This window comes from Malurus melanocephalus, unplaced genomic scaffold (genome assembly GCF_030028575.1).
Source record: "Malurus melanocephalus ecotype Western Australia unplaced genomic scaffold, MMel_1.1 scaffold_247, whole genome shotgun sequence".
Lineage (NCBI taxonomy): Eukaryota > Metazoa > Chordata > Aves > Passeriformes > Maluridae > Malurus > Malurus melanocephalus.
This window is the reverse complement of record NW_026623479.1, coordinates 923,923-939,716: the sequence shown is the minus strand read 5'-3', so window position 1 is coordinate 939,716 and position 15,794 is coordinate 923,923. Positions and strand designations below refer to the sequence as shown.

Genomic DNA, 15,794 nt, shown 5'->3' with positions numbered 1-15,794 from the left:
AGCTCACTGTCTCTTTTGTGGCAAGTCCTCTCTGGCTCAGARCAACAAAGACAGCATGTGCTTCGCTCCAGTGCCTCCTCTTTGTAAAGAGGCTGAGGAACAAAATGGGCTTTAAAGAGGAGAAAAAACATTTGAGATACTGCAGAAAGGTTCAATTTCCCTTCCTTATCCAAAAAARGGGAAAAGTTGTTCTTTTAGAATTGCAGCATTTTAGCCACTGTTTCTACAATRAGTTCATTCTCTTGAATTGTTTCTTGATTTCAGCAGAGATTGCTGTGTTTGTTTYTAGTCTACTTATCAGGATTATTTGTGTAACCTAAGACTTGTAGGAAAGTATTAAAATACATTGGATTATATAGATAAGTATGATTTCAGTAAGCATTAAATATGTAAGACAGTACACTCTTTTAAAGATTGTCATTAAATTTTACGAGACTGGAGTAAAAGCAGTTGAGATGTCAAGGAACTGTATTTTGAAGAAATAGAAAAAAAGCACTGATTTTCATACTGTGTATTTTAAAGAATACAGCTTTAAGTTTCCAGTTTTGATTTTTTTTTTTTTTTTTTTAAAATGAGTTTGTTCTGCTGTGTGTTTGCCATGTGGTCAGGTTCTCTCATGGATTCATCCCGAGACCCAGGCTGTAATCATGCGCTGCAGTCAGCCCCTGGTTGGAATGAGTGGCAAGAGGAATAAAGATGATGAAAGATACCTTGATATCATCAGGGAGGCCAACGGGCAGATCTCCAAATTGACCATCTATGATGCAAGGCCCAATGTCAATGCGGTTGCAAACAAGGTAAACAGATGCTTTTTATAGTCTTATTTTTGAAGGAAGTGAGGAGGAGACTTAATTAGAAGTTTTCTGTGAGGAGGTTTTGGGGAATAGTAGTAATCTTGATATAGATAAATTTACATAATCATATGCTGAGCCTCAAYGCTATGAAAGCACATGAGGTTCTAGAGTAGGTCCCTAAGCAGAGTTTCAGGACCATATGTGAATTTCCAGATACACTTTACCANTTTACTAAAATGAGTTTGTTCTGCTGTGTGTTTGCCATGTGGCCAGGTTCTCTCATGGATTCATCCCGAGACCCAGGCTGTAATCATGCGCTGCAGTCAGCCCCTGGTTGGAATGAGTGGCAAGAGGAACAAAGATGATGAAAGATACCTTGATATCATCAGGGAGGCCAACGGGCAGATCTCCAAACTGACCATCTATGATGCAAGGCCCAATGTCAATGCGGTTGCAAACAAGGTAAACAGATGCTTTTAATAGTCTTACTTTTGAAGGGAATGAGGAGGAGACTTAATTTGAAGTTTTCTGTGAGGAGGTTTTGGGGAATAGTAGTAATCTTGATATAGATAAATTTACATAATCATATACTGAGCCTCAATGCTATGAAAGCACATGAGGTTCTAGAGTAGGTCCCTAAGCAGAGTTTCAGGACCATATGTGAATTTCCAGATACACTTTACCATGTCTGTTCTCAGCCAAGCACAGATCTTAGCATGGGACTGAAGTCGGGCATGACTCCACTCTGCTCTGGGGGGTAGCAGGGGGCTGGGCTGTAGAACATGTCCCCTGTTGGAATGACAGGTCACCTCTGTGCAACCTTTAAATCCTTTGGGAAAATTCCATTCTAAAAAGGATGTTTGCATGAAGCCAGGCCCACTGACAGACATCCTTTGGTTCTTTCTAACCATTACATGGACTACTTTCAGACCCATCCTGGCATCCAGCAAATAAAGAGAAAGTGATAAATAAGTTAATTTGGGTGCTTTCACTCTAAACAGCAGTATATGTATGATCTTGGGTATCTTGATACCTGCTGTTCTTCCCCAGCTGCCCATAGTAAGTATAGAAACAGTGAAACACCATGTAAGGTGACTGTTTCCTTGCTATCTGTGATCAAAACCTAAATGAGATCAGAGTCAAACACCAGCCCAGGCTGGAAGGGACCTTGAAAAATCATCTCCTCTAACCTTTCAAGAAAAAGAGGTGTCCCTATGGATTGATTTCTCTTCTGCTTCCCCCTCAGCACTGCTGAGGACTAGATTTCTCAGGCAAGCTCAATACACTGTGTGTCAGTGTTGTRTTTGGCATGGAGCACAGTAGACAAGGATGTACTCCCTCTTTATATGAAAAAAACATGTTAGGGAGTGGTGGTGAAGGAGTCAGGTTTAATGCTTTTGTCATATGAGAATGTGCCACACCTGGGGCACATGGAACTTTAAACACAAATGGAACTTTCCCTTAGTCATGGAACTTTAAACACAAATGAAGGGGACGAGCTCTTCTGTATTTACTAGTGATGGTGTGTGTGTGCACAGCAAAGAGCATGAGAGCTGAGCTCAAGAGGGTTTGAGATCTAAGTGAAATGGTAAGTGTGCTTATCTGGAGAGAGGGAATTCTAGCTTCCAGATGGTTTTGTGGAACAAAACAGACTGTAGTATAGTGAAACGAATAGTCCTCTTCAGTGTTTGTGCTGAAAGGAACATGAAATGGTAGAACTTGTTTGCATCTAAGAGGTTTATATGTAACAAATGTTTAGTAGCTTTCAAGAGGAACAATAATAATTCAATAATTATTTAAAATAATGGACAATAATATTAGTAGCTTGCTCTGTGCAAATTAAGTGCCCCTGTTTGTAGCTGTACAGCTGCCCTCTCTATAATACAGAATATTGTTGTTAAGCTTTATTATTATGTTCGTGTGTATAGCACACATTCTTTCAGAAACTATCCTGGGGCTGTTTTAACCTGATGGTTTGTATTTCRAGGGTCTGCCTCAATTGTTTGCATTTGACTGTACAAATCCCATTATCCTCTGCACACTGAATTTTTATGGGTGAACAAGACATGTAATGTTTCTATTTGCCTTGTGGAAAGATTGTCAACTATATCTTTGAAACAAATGGGGTAAAAAATTGAGTTTGTTCAAGAGCTGAGGAAAAATTTAAGATAATGTCTTACAGACAAATTTGATATGCACAAATTTTAATTAACTCCTTATATGTCTAAATATGAAATGCTCAATCAGAGCAGTAGATGCAGCAGGGTATATTTCTGGGTCTGARGGAGAATGACATAAAAAACACAAGTTAGTGTGGATCAGCACTGAAAAAATTTGCAAACAGCTGTGAAGATTTGTCTAAGGAAAGTCTTGGGCTGTGCTACTTATGCATTCCTGTGTTCCTTGTACGTAGGTCGAGACTCACAGTCAGGAGCTGCAGCAGCCCTGATGCTGAAATTACTATCATTCCTCACCAAGATTTCATAATACTCARAGGAAAGAGAAAAATACAGTCATTGCTTCTTTCAGTGCAGAGCYTGGCAGCTCTGATAATAACCCCACATCTGAAAAAGGAGACAGAGAGCATAGAATAGAGATACTGTGCTGCTGCATGGCAGTATTGGTGGTACTTGTGGGGAAAGGCTCCATGGTGCTTTAGGCTCATGTCTGATGTGTAGTTGGTGATTCCAACGGCTTATAAAGGCAAAATTTATTTATCCAAATTTCTGGCATATTTTTGCTGTCTGCAGGAAATGTTGCAATTTTGCAGCCCTCTGAGCTTGAGGGAGCTGGTGATGTTTAGTCTGGAGTAAAGGACGCTTGGGGGACCTTATCACTTTCTACAACTGCCTGAAAGGAGGTTTTAGTCAGGTGGGGKTCAGTCTCTTCTCCCAAGTAATAAGTGATGGGGCAAGAGGAAACAGCCTCAGGTTGCRCCAGGGGAGGTTTAAATTGCATATCAGGAAAAATTTATTTGTGGAAAGACTGTCCAGGGAAGTGGCATCAATCACTGTCCCTGGGGRTATTTAAAAGATGTGGCACTTGGGGACATAGTTTAGTGGTGGACTTGGCACAGCTGGATTAATGTTTAGAGTCTATGATCTCAAAGGTCTTTTCCAACCCAAAAGATTTCATGTTTCTGTCTTTGGAAAGTCCCATCAGTGGCCTTGTGCCCTAAAATAAGTGTGGATTTGCTGCTTCCTTTTGTGACCAGGCACAGCCTCAGCTGTGGTGGTGGTGAAATGTTTTGAGAGMATAAGTAAAAACAGACTTTTTACTTATGTGGCTCTTTAACATCTTAACAGTCTAAATATATGCTTAGTCTTCAGCAGTAACATTTAGCATTAGAAAAGTTAGTTTAAAGTAGCTTTAATGTTATTTCTAATTTACTTCCTAAGGATCTAGGATTCTTGAACATAACTTTTTAATGAAAGGTTGCTTATTCTTAACTGAATTCTTAAATTTAATTTAACTTAGCCAAACATTTTATCACTTTTGTCTATTTCAGTGTCAAATTACATTCCCTTCTTGCTCTGTTGAAGAGTGTGTATGACTGAAGTTAATTTCAGATCTCTTGTTTATAGGCAACTGGGGGTGGATATGAAGGTGAAGATGCATATCCYAATGCAGAACTTTTCTTCTTGGATATTCATAACATTCATGTCATGAGGGAATCTTTGAAGAAGCTGAAGGACATTGTTTATCCTAATGTGGAAGAATCACACTGGTTGTCAAGTCTGGAATCAACCCATTGGTTAGAACATATAAAGGTAACTTTTCGTTGATTTGTTTGAAAAATGATTGTCCAAATCTGTCATATCACACTTGCTTTCTTTGCTAAACTTTGAAATAGTCCTAGAACACATCAGACTACTTGGACTACAAAAACAACATCCCTGAGTGCTGTGGCTTTTTTTTTGCCAGATAATCTTAGCGTATGTTTTGAGATATCATTAGTAAGCAATGGTAGGTGAAATTCAACGTTTGTCTGCCTCAAGCTAAATGTCTTTAGTAGAGGAATGCATTCTTAAGTCTGATTTGCTTTACATGTGTGACAACTGATTTATTTTGGTTTCTACCAGTACAGTTCTACAGATAACTGTCACTGTGAAATATTAGTGAATACTTTAGTTGTCAGTGTCTGTGTGATTTTATTTTGTGAATTATGGTTTTGTAAATGAATCTTGCAAATTTATTTGTAAATTTTAAAATTTTCATCTGGTAGCACAAATAAAATACTTAAGCTGGTAATTCACCAGTGTTCTTACTAGTTGCCCTTTGAACCATTTGCTTCAAGTACAGCTGTGCAAAAGTAATTAGAGTATTATGTAATGAATCCTACTTAATAAAATTTTCATTTTAATTTAATATTTGGAAAATAAGTATATTAGAAGGGTGCAAGCTCCTTTTCCCAACAACTGAGATAATTCAATAATTTAGTTCAAAGAAAGGAGTCAAATGAAATAACAGAATTTTTAGAAATATATCCTATGGTAAATCCCCTCTTTCTTTGAAAAAGCAGCTTATGTTCTTTCATTTATCAAGGTTACTGTTTTCTGCCCCGTTTTTTAAGAATTTGCTGTTTGATGAATTTGATCTTACTAAGGGATTAGGGAACCAATCTGTTTCTCTATTTCTATACAAGAAATTCACTTGATCTCCTAGGAAATTCTCTTTCAATTAACTGCACCACTCTTTTCAGGTGCTTTAATAGAAACACTATTCATTTCGATACTGTGTAGGCACAAATAAATCACCTTAGTGTTGTTTCGAGCAGAAATAAGCAGTGTTGTTTGTTTGGTGTGTGTTGCTCCTCTCCAGCTGGTGCTGACAGGAGCCATTCAGGTGGCAGACAAGGTGTCCTCGGGGCGCAGCTCGGTGCTGGTTCACTGCAGCGACGGCTGGGAYCGCACGGCTCAGCTCACCTCCCTGGCCATGCTCATGCTCGACAGCTACTACAGAACCATTGAGGGCTTTGAAGTTCTGGTGCAAAAGGAATGGCTAAGCTTTGGACACAAGTTTGCATCGGTAAGAATTAGAAGATAATTGCAAAGAATCCAGTATTAACTTTCTGAAAAGCTTTCGGTGTTTAACTGCTCGCTTTGCATCAGGGTTTGATAAGGCCTTTCATTATTTTGGAATTTGGATTTAATACATTTCCAGGTAAACTGAGCAAAGCTTTTAGTTTTGGGCTTGTTTGGTCAATGTTTTTATTGTTATTCTTTCTCTGAGAACTCTTATTTTGTCSTTTGCATCCTTTTAAAAGCATAAAATTGCTAGGGTTACTGTGGTTGTTGAGCAAAAAAAATAAAGCAGAAAAATAAAGCAGAAAATAAAAATAAAGCAGAAAAATTTGTCCTCAAATTTTTCTGCTCAAGATCAGATAAAGCTGGGACGTAAGGTTCTCCATCACTCTTGCATTGGACTGTTTTGAATGTCACAAGAAGTGAATGAATGAGTCTGGTCTTTTAAGTGGGACTTTGCATGCTGCTTCCCAAATACTCTGAAGTTGTCATAATAACTCCCAAGAGGCTGTCACTGGTTGTGCTGGGACTGCTGTTCAGTTGTCTTCTGGATGCTGAGAAGGTTAAGTAGTTAGGAATCCATGTATGGCTACTCAACATGAATCACTTCACCATTCACAGGTGCTTGCAGGCTGTGGCATTTTTTGATCTGACATTCTGAAGKTGCTTTGAGGCTTAGGAGATCGGTATTTTGGTTGGGAGTGATAGCTGGTGTAGTCTGGCTTTTTGTATACTTACTTATGGTCTTCTAGTAGTGTTATGTTTTATAAAGCTTCAAGTATTCTGTCTTGGTACAGCCACAAGAAAATGTGAGGCCAGTGGCTTAACTTTTTATTCTCATTCTTTATTTTGTATTTTTAAAAAAACCTAAGTGTCAGGATGCAGGTAAAATTAGATGGTGTAACTAGGAGACTTGTAGTTAAACATGTGTGATGGTTTAACACAAAGCTTAAAAAGAGAGATCTGTGTCTTCATCATTATTAATAAATTCAAATAATCCTTGGTTCCTTTAGTTAAACCATCCTTTTTAGTTGGGTAATCAAAGGATTTTGTTCTCCCTCAACAGATGTTTTTCTCCTAACAGTGAGGCAGGACTTGGCATCCSTTGCAGATGACTCGCTCAGTCCATTGGTTCCTGTCTGACAATGCAGCAGCAATAAGAATGATTTAAGTAGCTGCTTTTGCTTTAACTGCTATTTTATTTTCCCAACTTGCTCACTCAAGTAGCAATCTTTGGAAATGGTTGAAGCTACTCTTTAGCCATCTGCTGTAATCTGAGTACTGTAAATTTTTATTTGATGGGTTATTTAGCTTATARTGAAGATTGGTCTTTCCTGGAGTGTTCTGTAGAAGTGGTGGAGTCAAAAGCCCTGGAGAGATTGAAAAGATGTGCTTGGGGACTTGGGTTAGTGGTTGGCAGTTCTGGGTTAACAGTTGGACTCACCGATCTTAAAGGTATTTTCTAATCTTAACTATTCTATGATAAAAGTATAGTTTTAGTTTGGTAATTATTTGATAAAACTGTGAATTTAGATAGTGTGAACTAGGCWCTCAATGCAGTTAGGGCAGTTCCTGAACCTCATCTCTGAAACTGTTGTTGTTTCATTTTTCCATTAGGAGGGAGTTGAAGAGTAGGATGTTATTTATATTGCCTGAATTGGAGCAARCTCCATGTTTTTATGGTACCAGGGTTGTAATTTGGTTTAATAATATCAAGTAAAAAAAAAATAGCAGACTATTTAATAGTTCCTCCCCGTATTTTATATCTGATAAAGTGAGGAATAAGTTTTCATTGTTGAAAAGGAATTCCATACCCCAACTTTCCTATGTGTGGTGAACTTAGTGCATTCTCCAGATGATAAATCTGCTTGTTATGTGGAATTTAATTCTAATTATGCATTGTAGTATGAGAAATATGAAACACAATTATAGATGGAAGATATTCAGACATCCTGAAACTGCTAACTGTGGTGGAAGCGCACRGACTTCACTCCTTACTAAACACATATATGACTCTTAATGGATAATAAGTATTTCAAGCCATGAAAACTGAGTGAGGAAACCAATTTGTTTGCCTTCTTTGTAGTGCTTTTCTAGTCATTTGTTACTGTTGACTGAGTTTAGCTGCAATTCCTCATCTCCCTGTATTTCCTGCCATTCAATTCTATTATTTTAAACTATCTTGCAAGCCATTGTACTGAGTAGTGTACTGCTTTTATGATTTTTCATGTCCTTGAGGCATTAAGCTTGCTATCTTACAGGCAGATAGACAACATCTTAGGTCAACACACATGCTYCTCTTTTGTCTCCTCCAGGCAAGTCCATTCAAACAGAATTGTGGAGTGAACAGAAACTCTTTTTCCCTGAATCTCTTGCCTGTTCTCAGTTATCAAATTCAAGAAGGAAGTAAACAGCTTTTACCAAATCTGCTTTTGTCTATAGGGCAAATTCCTTTGATCGTTACTTTGGACTCATCAGAATAAAGAGCTCACTCAAACTTTAAAAATTTGTGTTAAGTTTGTGTCAAGAACATGAACATTTCCTTGATCTTGTCTGTGTTTGCTACTACGTCAGGGTGAATGTTAAGGTTCAAGTGTGGAGGGGARAGAGAAAGTTATGTATGGATAGTTTGATGATCTAGGCTTAGATCTACAGTGGCTTAAAATAAAAAAGAAGATAAAGTATGTAGCTTGGCTTGTGATAGACTTACCATGTAAATATAGCTCAGAATATGTCTTGATTATTTGTTAAGTAATGGTTGCTTCAACAGTTCAGCTTGTCCAATAAGCAGCAGGTTTTTCTAACAGAAACAATTGTCACTTCAGATTTTTTTTCAGACATCTTTGGAACACCTTTGCAATATTTCTGTATATCTGAATCTCTCTTGATGGAATAACTAATTTTGAAATGTTAATACTGGGTTGCTTTACTGCAAAAGAATTAATACTCTAGTACAAAATAAGAAACCATGTCTGTTGCCATAAAATAGCCTGTTTTGGTTAACAGGAGGCTGTATTGCTTCATTTCAGAGAATAGGCCATGGTGATAAAAATCATGCTGATGCAGACAGATCACCCATCTTTCTCCAGTTTATTGATTGTGTGTGGCAGATGTCTAAACAGGTACGTTGTGTTGTTCTTCCAGTGTGAAGAGATTACTGAATTAAAACCCTACATCTGTATTTTTTGAAAAAGTATTTGAAGAGGACAGCATACCCCTCTGCTCTGACCTGTAGTAAAAGAAGTGTATTTACTTTTCTAAAAGTGGTACACAAGCTGTGGTTACGTTACTGGACATGGCACTGGCTGTGCAGGCACCACTGGTGTTCTTGGATATGGGGTTTTTGGACACATACTGAGGGTATTTCATACCCGGCAGAAAGCTTTTACAGGAATTTCATCCAGCTGCCTTRATGGGGTCTGTTGTTTGTTTGACCATTTTGTGAAGCTGTTCCTTCAACTGCAGGGACACATGTTGTTTTGTCCTTTGCTTRAAAAGGAAGCTAGGGAGTTTTTGAGTGCTGTGATTTAAACATTGCATGGTCAATAAATAATGAAACAAAGGAGTGAACTTAGTCCCTTTAGGGCCAAGGATCAGGATTTTCATTTTCCTGTATGATGCTGCACTGTAACAGTGCACTGTAGATATCTTTTCTGTCTTGCTAGTAAAAATGTATGCATAACCATTCTATATTTTATTCTTTTTATGAAATAAAGGTAGGTAGACCATTTTGAGAAGAGTTTTTGCAGTGGYTAGTTTGAGAAAGTTGAAMGCCTTGTGTCATCTGAACACTTAGTCTGCTATAAAGCACGTAAAAGTAATACCTTAAAACTTATTTGTAAATATATCCAGGCTTCTAAACTCYACCTTTAGCCTTCTAACTAGGGCACGTGTATATCCCCCTGCTTTTTCGTGCAAACAATGAATTTGTCTTTCCTGRTTTTAGTTTCCTACAGCCTTTGAATTCAATGAGCAGTTCCTGATTACAATCCTGGATCACTTGTACAGCTGCCGGTTTGGCACTTTCTTGTATAACAGCGAATTTATCAGAGAAAAAGAGGTTAGTCAAACTCCAGATTGTTTAATTGCATTGCTGTYTTTATTCTAGGTAATGGCAAAAGCTTTTGTTTTTGGTATTGTATTTGGCTATAGTCCCTGCAGACAGTGATTTTGAACTGGCTTTTTTCTTAAAGAATAGTGCCATGGAGTCACTAAAATACTTGTMAAGCACTGGTTTGGAATCTTTCTAATACAGTAATGTATTAGGCTTCTAAGTAAACCAGAAGTGTATTAATTTTAGACTGTAAACATGGCTTCTATGATGGATTTCTTGATTTTATGCAAATACTTACTGTTCTTCTTTTAATTTCATTTTAGAAAGTGACTGAGAAAACATTATCGTTATGGTCTTTGATAAACAGTGAAAAATCTAAATACACCAACCCTTTTTATAGTAAAGAGCTAAACCGAGCACTCTATCCAGTAGCCAGCATGAGGCACTTAGAGCTCTGGGTCAATTACTACATCAGGTGGAACCCAAGGATTCGGCAACAAGTAAGTCAATTCTCTGTAATGTATGAAAAATGCTTTTAGACTTTGGAAGTATGGATTTTGTGTCATAACTGACTTGTAGGGCAGTACCTGTAATCTGTTCAGGTTCCTAATGTTATATTTGTAAAAATGGAGTAAAAAAGTGAAAATAATTATGAAATTCTCAGGTTAGCTCATTGAACTTACTTCACTGTTTAATAGCAAGTCATCCTTGAGCTCTTTCTAGCCCTTTTTCCTGGACTTATGTCTAAGGGCATTCAATGCTACTAAATCCTGAATGACAATGCTTAGAAATAGGGCTTGCTGATCCATGAAGAGTTTGGGGCATTAGCAACACAAACACACTTAATTGCATTTGCTTGGTTTTTCTCCTTTTTCTGATAAAGGGTACAAAGCCCTTTACAGATGAAGTGACCTATTCAGTCCTTTCTCTTTCAAAACTATATGTATTGATTGTAAGATTTAATTTTTTTACCGTAACGTTGATGACCCAGCATTGTTTACACTGTGGATGAAWGCTGTTATTGAAAATTATACAAGTGGATCAGACTTGGAAGTTCAGAAAAGCTTTTATCAAATGACACATAGTTCAGTTCTGTGCTTTTAATGCATATGGACGCTCAATGTTTGTTGCAGCCTTGCTAGAAGTCTCAGCCATGTGGCACATAAAGATAGTATAGAGAGACTTTTTTTTCCTTCTTAGCAATTTGAGGAGGTTTGAGTAGAAGATAGAGGAGCAATTTGTTTGACAGAAGCAGCCTTCACAGTCTAGCCCTCGGAATAAGTCACAAGTTTTCAAGCAATACACTTGCCTTTCCACAGCTGGTCTCCTGTATTATTTACAGCACTTCAGAGGCTTCAGGGAAGTCAGGCAGTTTGCAATGGCTTTTTATGAGTATGTTGCTTATTTTAATTTGAAGGTCTGTTTTTTTTCTTTGTTTCTTGTTGTGAAAGATGAGGGTGTTTTGCAATAGGTGAATCCAGAGTTTTATTTTAGAAAGTGAAGGATTACAAGACATGCAAATTAGCTGTAGTTCTACTTTAAAATACACTTTGCCATTGTTCAGGATAGGTTTTTGTCAGGATTTTCTCATTAAAAATGCACACCCAAGTGACAATATTCCATATACTCCTACTACTAGTCCCTCTTTTCACCATTTTTCTACACAAAATGCAAGGGTTTTTTTCTGCACATGAAGTGTATGCTTGATCTTCACTTAAGCAACTGAATAATGAACATGTGGCCTGAACCATTTTTTTAATGACCTTTCTTAGTGCCATTTTTTAGAAGCATGTTCTGCTAGCATTATCCTACATCACCAGTCATCTTAAGTACCTACATTCAGCATTGATCCAACTTCCACAGTTGCCTCAGCACCATCACCTCATATGGGTGCATAGTGAGTGGTGCATCTCAGAGTGCTGGTTGAACTGGTTTGGAACTGGTGAGGTGTTTAAACATTTGCTGCTGAAACTGCACTGCTGATAGCTTTGAATTGCAGGCAGGTCTAACTGTGAAACAGCAGCAACTTTGAGACAGCTATATTCAGCTGAAGGTAACTTTAGGTTCTGTACCTGCCTTGGATTTTTGCAATACTGCTTTCCATTTATTTCATTACTCTGAAAAGGAARTTAAGCTCAAAGTCGAAGGAGTTTAAAGGCTCTTCCTGAGTAATCTCCTGAAAGCCAAAGCAGTTTATTTTAAACACATACATAAGTTTACTTAAAGAATTCAGTAATTAAGTGCTTTTATTTCACTTGTTTATTTACACTAAGTTGCAAATTTACTATTAAAAACCCAGGTAAAGTTCATCAGCAAGAAAATCTGTTTTGTGTGAAGTCGTGGATCTTAATGTGATCAGCATAGCTAAAATAATCTGGCTAAACACTATTTTTAGGGAAGATACTGAGACATTTGGCTTCTGAACACAAACCTTTTAGTAAGTAAAAAAAAAAAACCTTTCATATTAGGTAACAAAAAAATAAAATCCATATGCTCCAGGAAGTGATGGCTGATTTTGTTGAGTTAGGACTAAGAGTTTTGTGGAAAGATKAACTTTGGGGGAGACAACTGGAAGGCAGAGGATGCTCAGGTAGCAGAAATGAGTAKTTRTGTTTAGCTACGACTTGCTATACCTGCCAGGAAGCCTTGGATGCTCCAGCAGCCTGTGTRCAATTAGTTGAAGTGCTAAGACTAACATGGATCTCTTTCTAGCAGCCAAACCCCGTGGAGCAGCGTTACATGGAGCTCCTTGCATTGCGTGATGATTATATCAGGAGAATYGAAGAGCTACAGATCACAAATAATTCTAAGATATCCAATTCATCAGCCTCATCAACATCTCCCTCACAAATGATGTCCCAAGTACAAACACATTTTTGAAGAAAACGTTGGCTTCTTTCTATACTGTAATAGCAAGTGGTGCTTAACATAGATCTATAGCATAAAGAGGAATATTCTAATGCCTTACATTAGACTGTCCTAACACAAATTATTTTAGACTCTCTTCATTTGGGGAGGACTTCAAAACAAATAAACAAACCCAACTCTTCGATTACGTGCCTTTCAGAACCTGTGGACTGGGAACATTATTAATCAACTCAATAGCTATGGAGGGCTTTAAGAGTTATTTTGGTAGATCTGGTACAATTGGAATGAAATTGATTTTTGTTTTCATAAGAATGCTTTAATTTATTTTATTGTAGATCATGTTCCTATAAGGAAATTCATGCTCAGTCTTACATGTCATGAATAAACACATTAATGGCAATAGGAATATTCACACTGTATAAAATTAGGTATGTGTATTCCTGTTAGGAATACATTTGTGGAGTTCATGAGAGGAAAATAAATTCTATTCTAAGATTTCAGAGAGAAGTGTTGGAATTTTCTGGTTACCCAAGAATTCCAGATTTTCCTTTTTTGAAATAAACAGAAATATGGAAGGCATTTAACTGATATGCTTCTAAATAAAAAATTGAAATAGCTCAGTAGATACCAAAAAAAAATTTTCTTGTAAATTGATTTTATTTTTTTAAAAGAACAAATGATAATTGTACTGGATTCTGAGAAGTTCTGTTTGGGCTAGCTGTTCAGCACTAAAGTATAGTACAAATTATCACTGTGGACAGTATTGGTTCTTTGGATTAGTACAGAATAAAATGTTTCTAAAGAAAGTTTAAATAATTAAAAACGGAACCACAGAGACATTGCTTAAATATCCAGCAATAGCCATAGTATTAAAGCTTGTTTGTCTTCTAAAAGTAAATGTGCCTGTTTAAAGGAGCTTTTATACCAAAGTAGGCAAAAATTGTCAGTTATAAATAATTTTGAAAACTTGTACATTTATACTTTACTGTTTAATTTAACTTTTGTTCATCAAATTTATTCTTAAGTATTTAAGGGGCTTCGGTATCCAAAATTTGCATATAGTRTGTGCACTTATATTGAACAGTCAAGTGAGCTCTAGTTTCAAGCCTGCCTTTCAGAGGCTTTTTGTAAATGTTTAATTTGTTCCTTTCAGGTATTTTTTAAATAGTTGCAAGCATTTCTTATGACAGCACAGACTTTGCTCTTGATATTTAATTAAAATTTTGCATATTCTTAGAAGTTTAATGATATTCAGGCAATCCAGGAAACACTGCAATTCAGAATCTAGAGGATTCTAATATTGTTATTTTAAAGGAGATATTTTAATGCTTGAGGAGTATGTCATTGTAAATTATTGTACATGTGGTGAGTTTTGATCTGCAAGATATTATAGGATTATATATAAATTAAGTTTTGTGTAAGTATATATAATATAGTTTATTAGAAATTCTGCAACTTTATAAAATGTAAATATTTTGCATATGAAAACTAAATTTAAAGCTATAGTTCCATAAAATAAGTCAAAGTTTAGAGGACACTGAGTATTTTTAAAACAGTATTTTTTCAAAGGAATAAAAGTATACTGTCTCTGGATTTAATTCAGTATATGCACTGAGTTGCACTGTGTTTTCAGGGAAGTTCAGAGCATACAGCATGTGTGTTCTAAATACACAGAATTGTATGATTTTTGTCCTCTAAATTTCTTTCTCCCATCTATGCTCTCCAGTATGTGTATMCAAAATAACAACGTTGTCCCCATATCTTKACTTGTTAAGGTAAATAAGATTCAYTATATCAGATAAATGAAGAAGGAAACTCAGTTGTTCATGATGTGCTTTACATTTTGAAAGCTATGCATACTCTGGTATATTTGCCTTCTACTTACTTGTGGTTTATTAAAAGAAAGCTATTTTTATTAGAATATTTAAAGTTTCTGTATTTGAGTTTATCATATTGGTGACATCTCTGAGCGGTGTGAAAAAGTTCTGAAAATATTATAGTTTTTACTGTGTAAACACTACATGATAACCTATTGCATTTGGGAAAGTGTAATATAATGGAAAGGATYTTTTTGCACTTACTTCATTACATATTACATTGTTCATATTACTGTTCAGCTGAATTTGTCTTTGAAGCTCTCTAACCTGGCTCTRTGCGGGCTTGGAGTTTTTCAAGTCACCAGATAAGATGCGTGTTTTAATTCTCTTTTTACATGTTAGACCAACATAAGGGTGGTTTTAATCCARTGTTCTGGAAAATACTACTTGTGAATGTAGACATACAAATTTATCAATGCTAACAGAACATCTCCTTCCCCCATAACTGGGTGCTCCAGGCTATCATTCTGCACAGATGTCCTGTCCTCTGTGCACACTGCAGCCTMTTCCCTGCCCGGAGCACACCTGGGGAAGCTTCTAAGGTGGTGAAGAAGAGCGTTACAGGCGCTGAGTGCCTTTTTTAGGAGGGGTGAAAAAGCAGAGCTGGGATGTCARCATTCCCAGCAATGAATGCCCAGTATCCCATAAGAAATGTCAGTCTTGGAATGCTAGTTTAGGTGTTTTGTATACTTCCTTCCATGGACCTGAGGAGATAACTTCGTTTTTGTGCTGGGCTTCAGTTACTTATTTAGAAAAGTTATTTGTTGAATGCCTTCTTTATTTGTTCATGCCTTACCCTTCCCCCCAGCATTACTGTTACGGCTGTACCCAAGACATGACTTGTGTGCTACTCCCTTCTGATGTATTTTTAACYTCTGCCTTGAGTTCAGGTGTTGTCTCGCAGCGACCATTCTATCACGCATGAAAATTCATGATCTGTAACAGCGCAGGATCTCCTCAGTACCACAGCTTCCTCACTAACCGTGTCGGCCGCTCTCCATGGATACCGCGGGACTGCTCTGGAGCCAGGACCTGTGTGTCAGGCGGCGTTGGGGTGGGGCAAGAGCCGTGAACATTATCCGTYTGCCGTGTACGTGCGGGGAGGGGAAAATAAAGATGTCAGTGCTGAAGTCTCTGCCTCCACCAGCCCTTTTCGTGGCGCGCCGGCCGTGTGCCC

General features: G+C 37.2%; 1 protein-coding gene across 1 annotated transcript in view; it reads left to right on the top strand.

Annotated features, from left to right (window-relative positions):
• Positions 1–15,763, top strand: part of MTM1 (myotubularin 1) — a 30,852-nt gene extending 15,089 nt beyond the window's left edge. Inside the window, 9 exon segments of the mRNA XM_057375365.1 lie at positions 609–797; positions 4,379–4,564; positions 5,616–5,822; positions 8,848–8,940; positions 9,765–9,878; positions 10,196–10,372; positions 12,372–12,410; positions 12,412–12,462; positions 12,588–15,763. Of these exon segments, the coding sequence (XP_057231348.1) occupies positions 609–797; positions 4,379–4,564; positions 5,616–5,822; positions 8,848–8,940; positions 9,765–9,878; positions 10,196–10,372; positions 12,372–12,410; positions 12,412–12,462; positions 12,588–12,752 (1,221 nt within the window). The 3' untranslated portion in view covers positions 12,753–15,763.
• Positions 15,764–15,794: the final 31 nt, after the last annotated feature.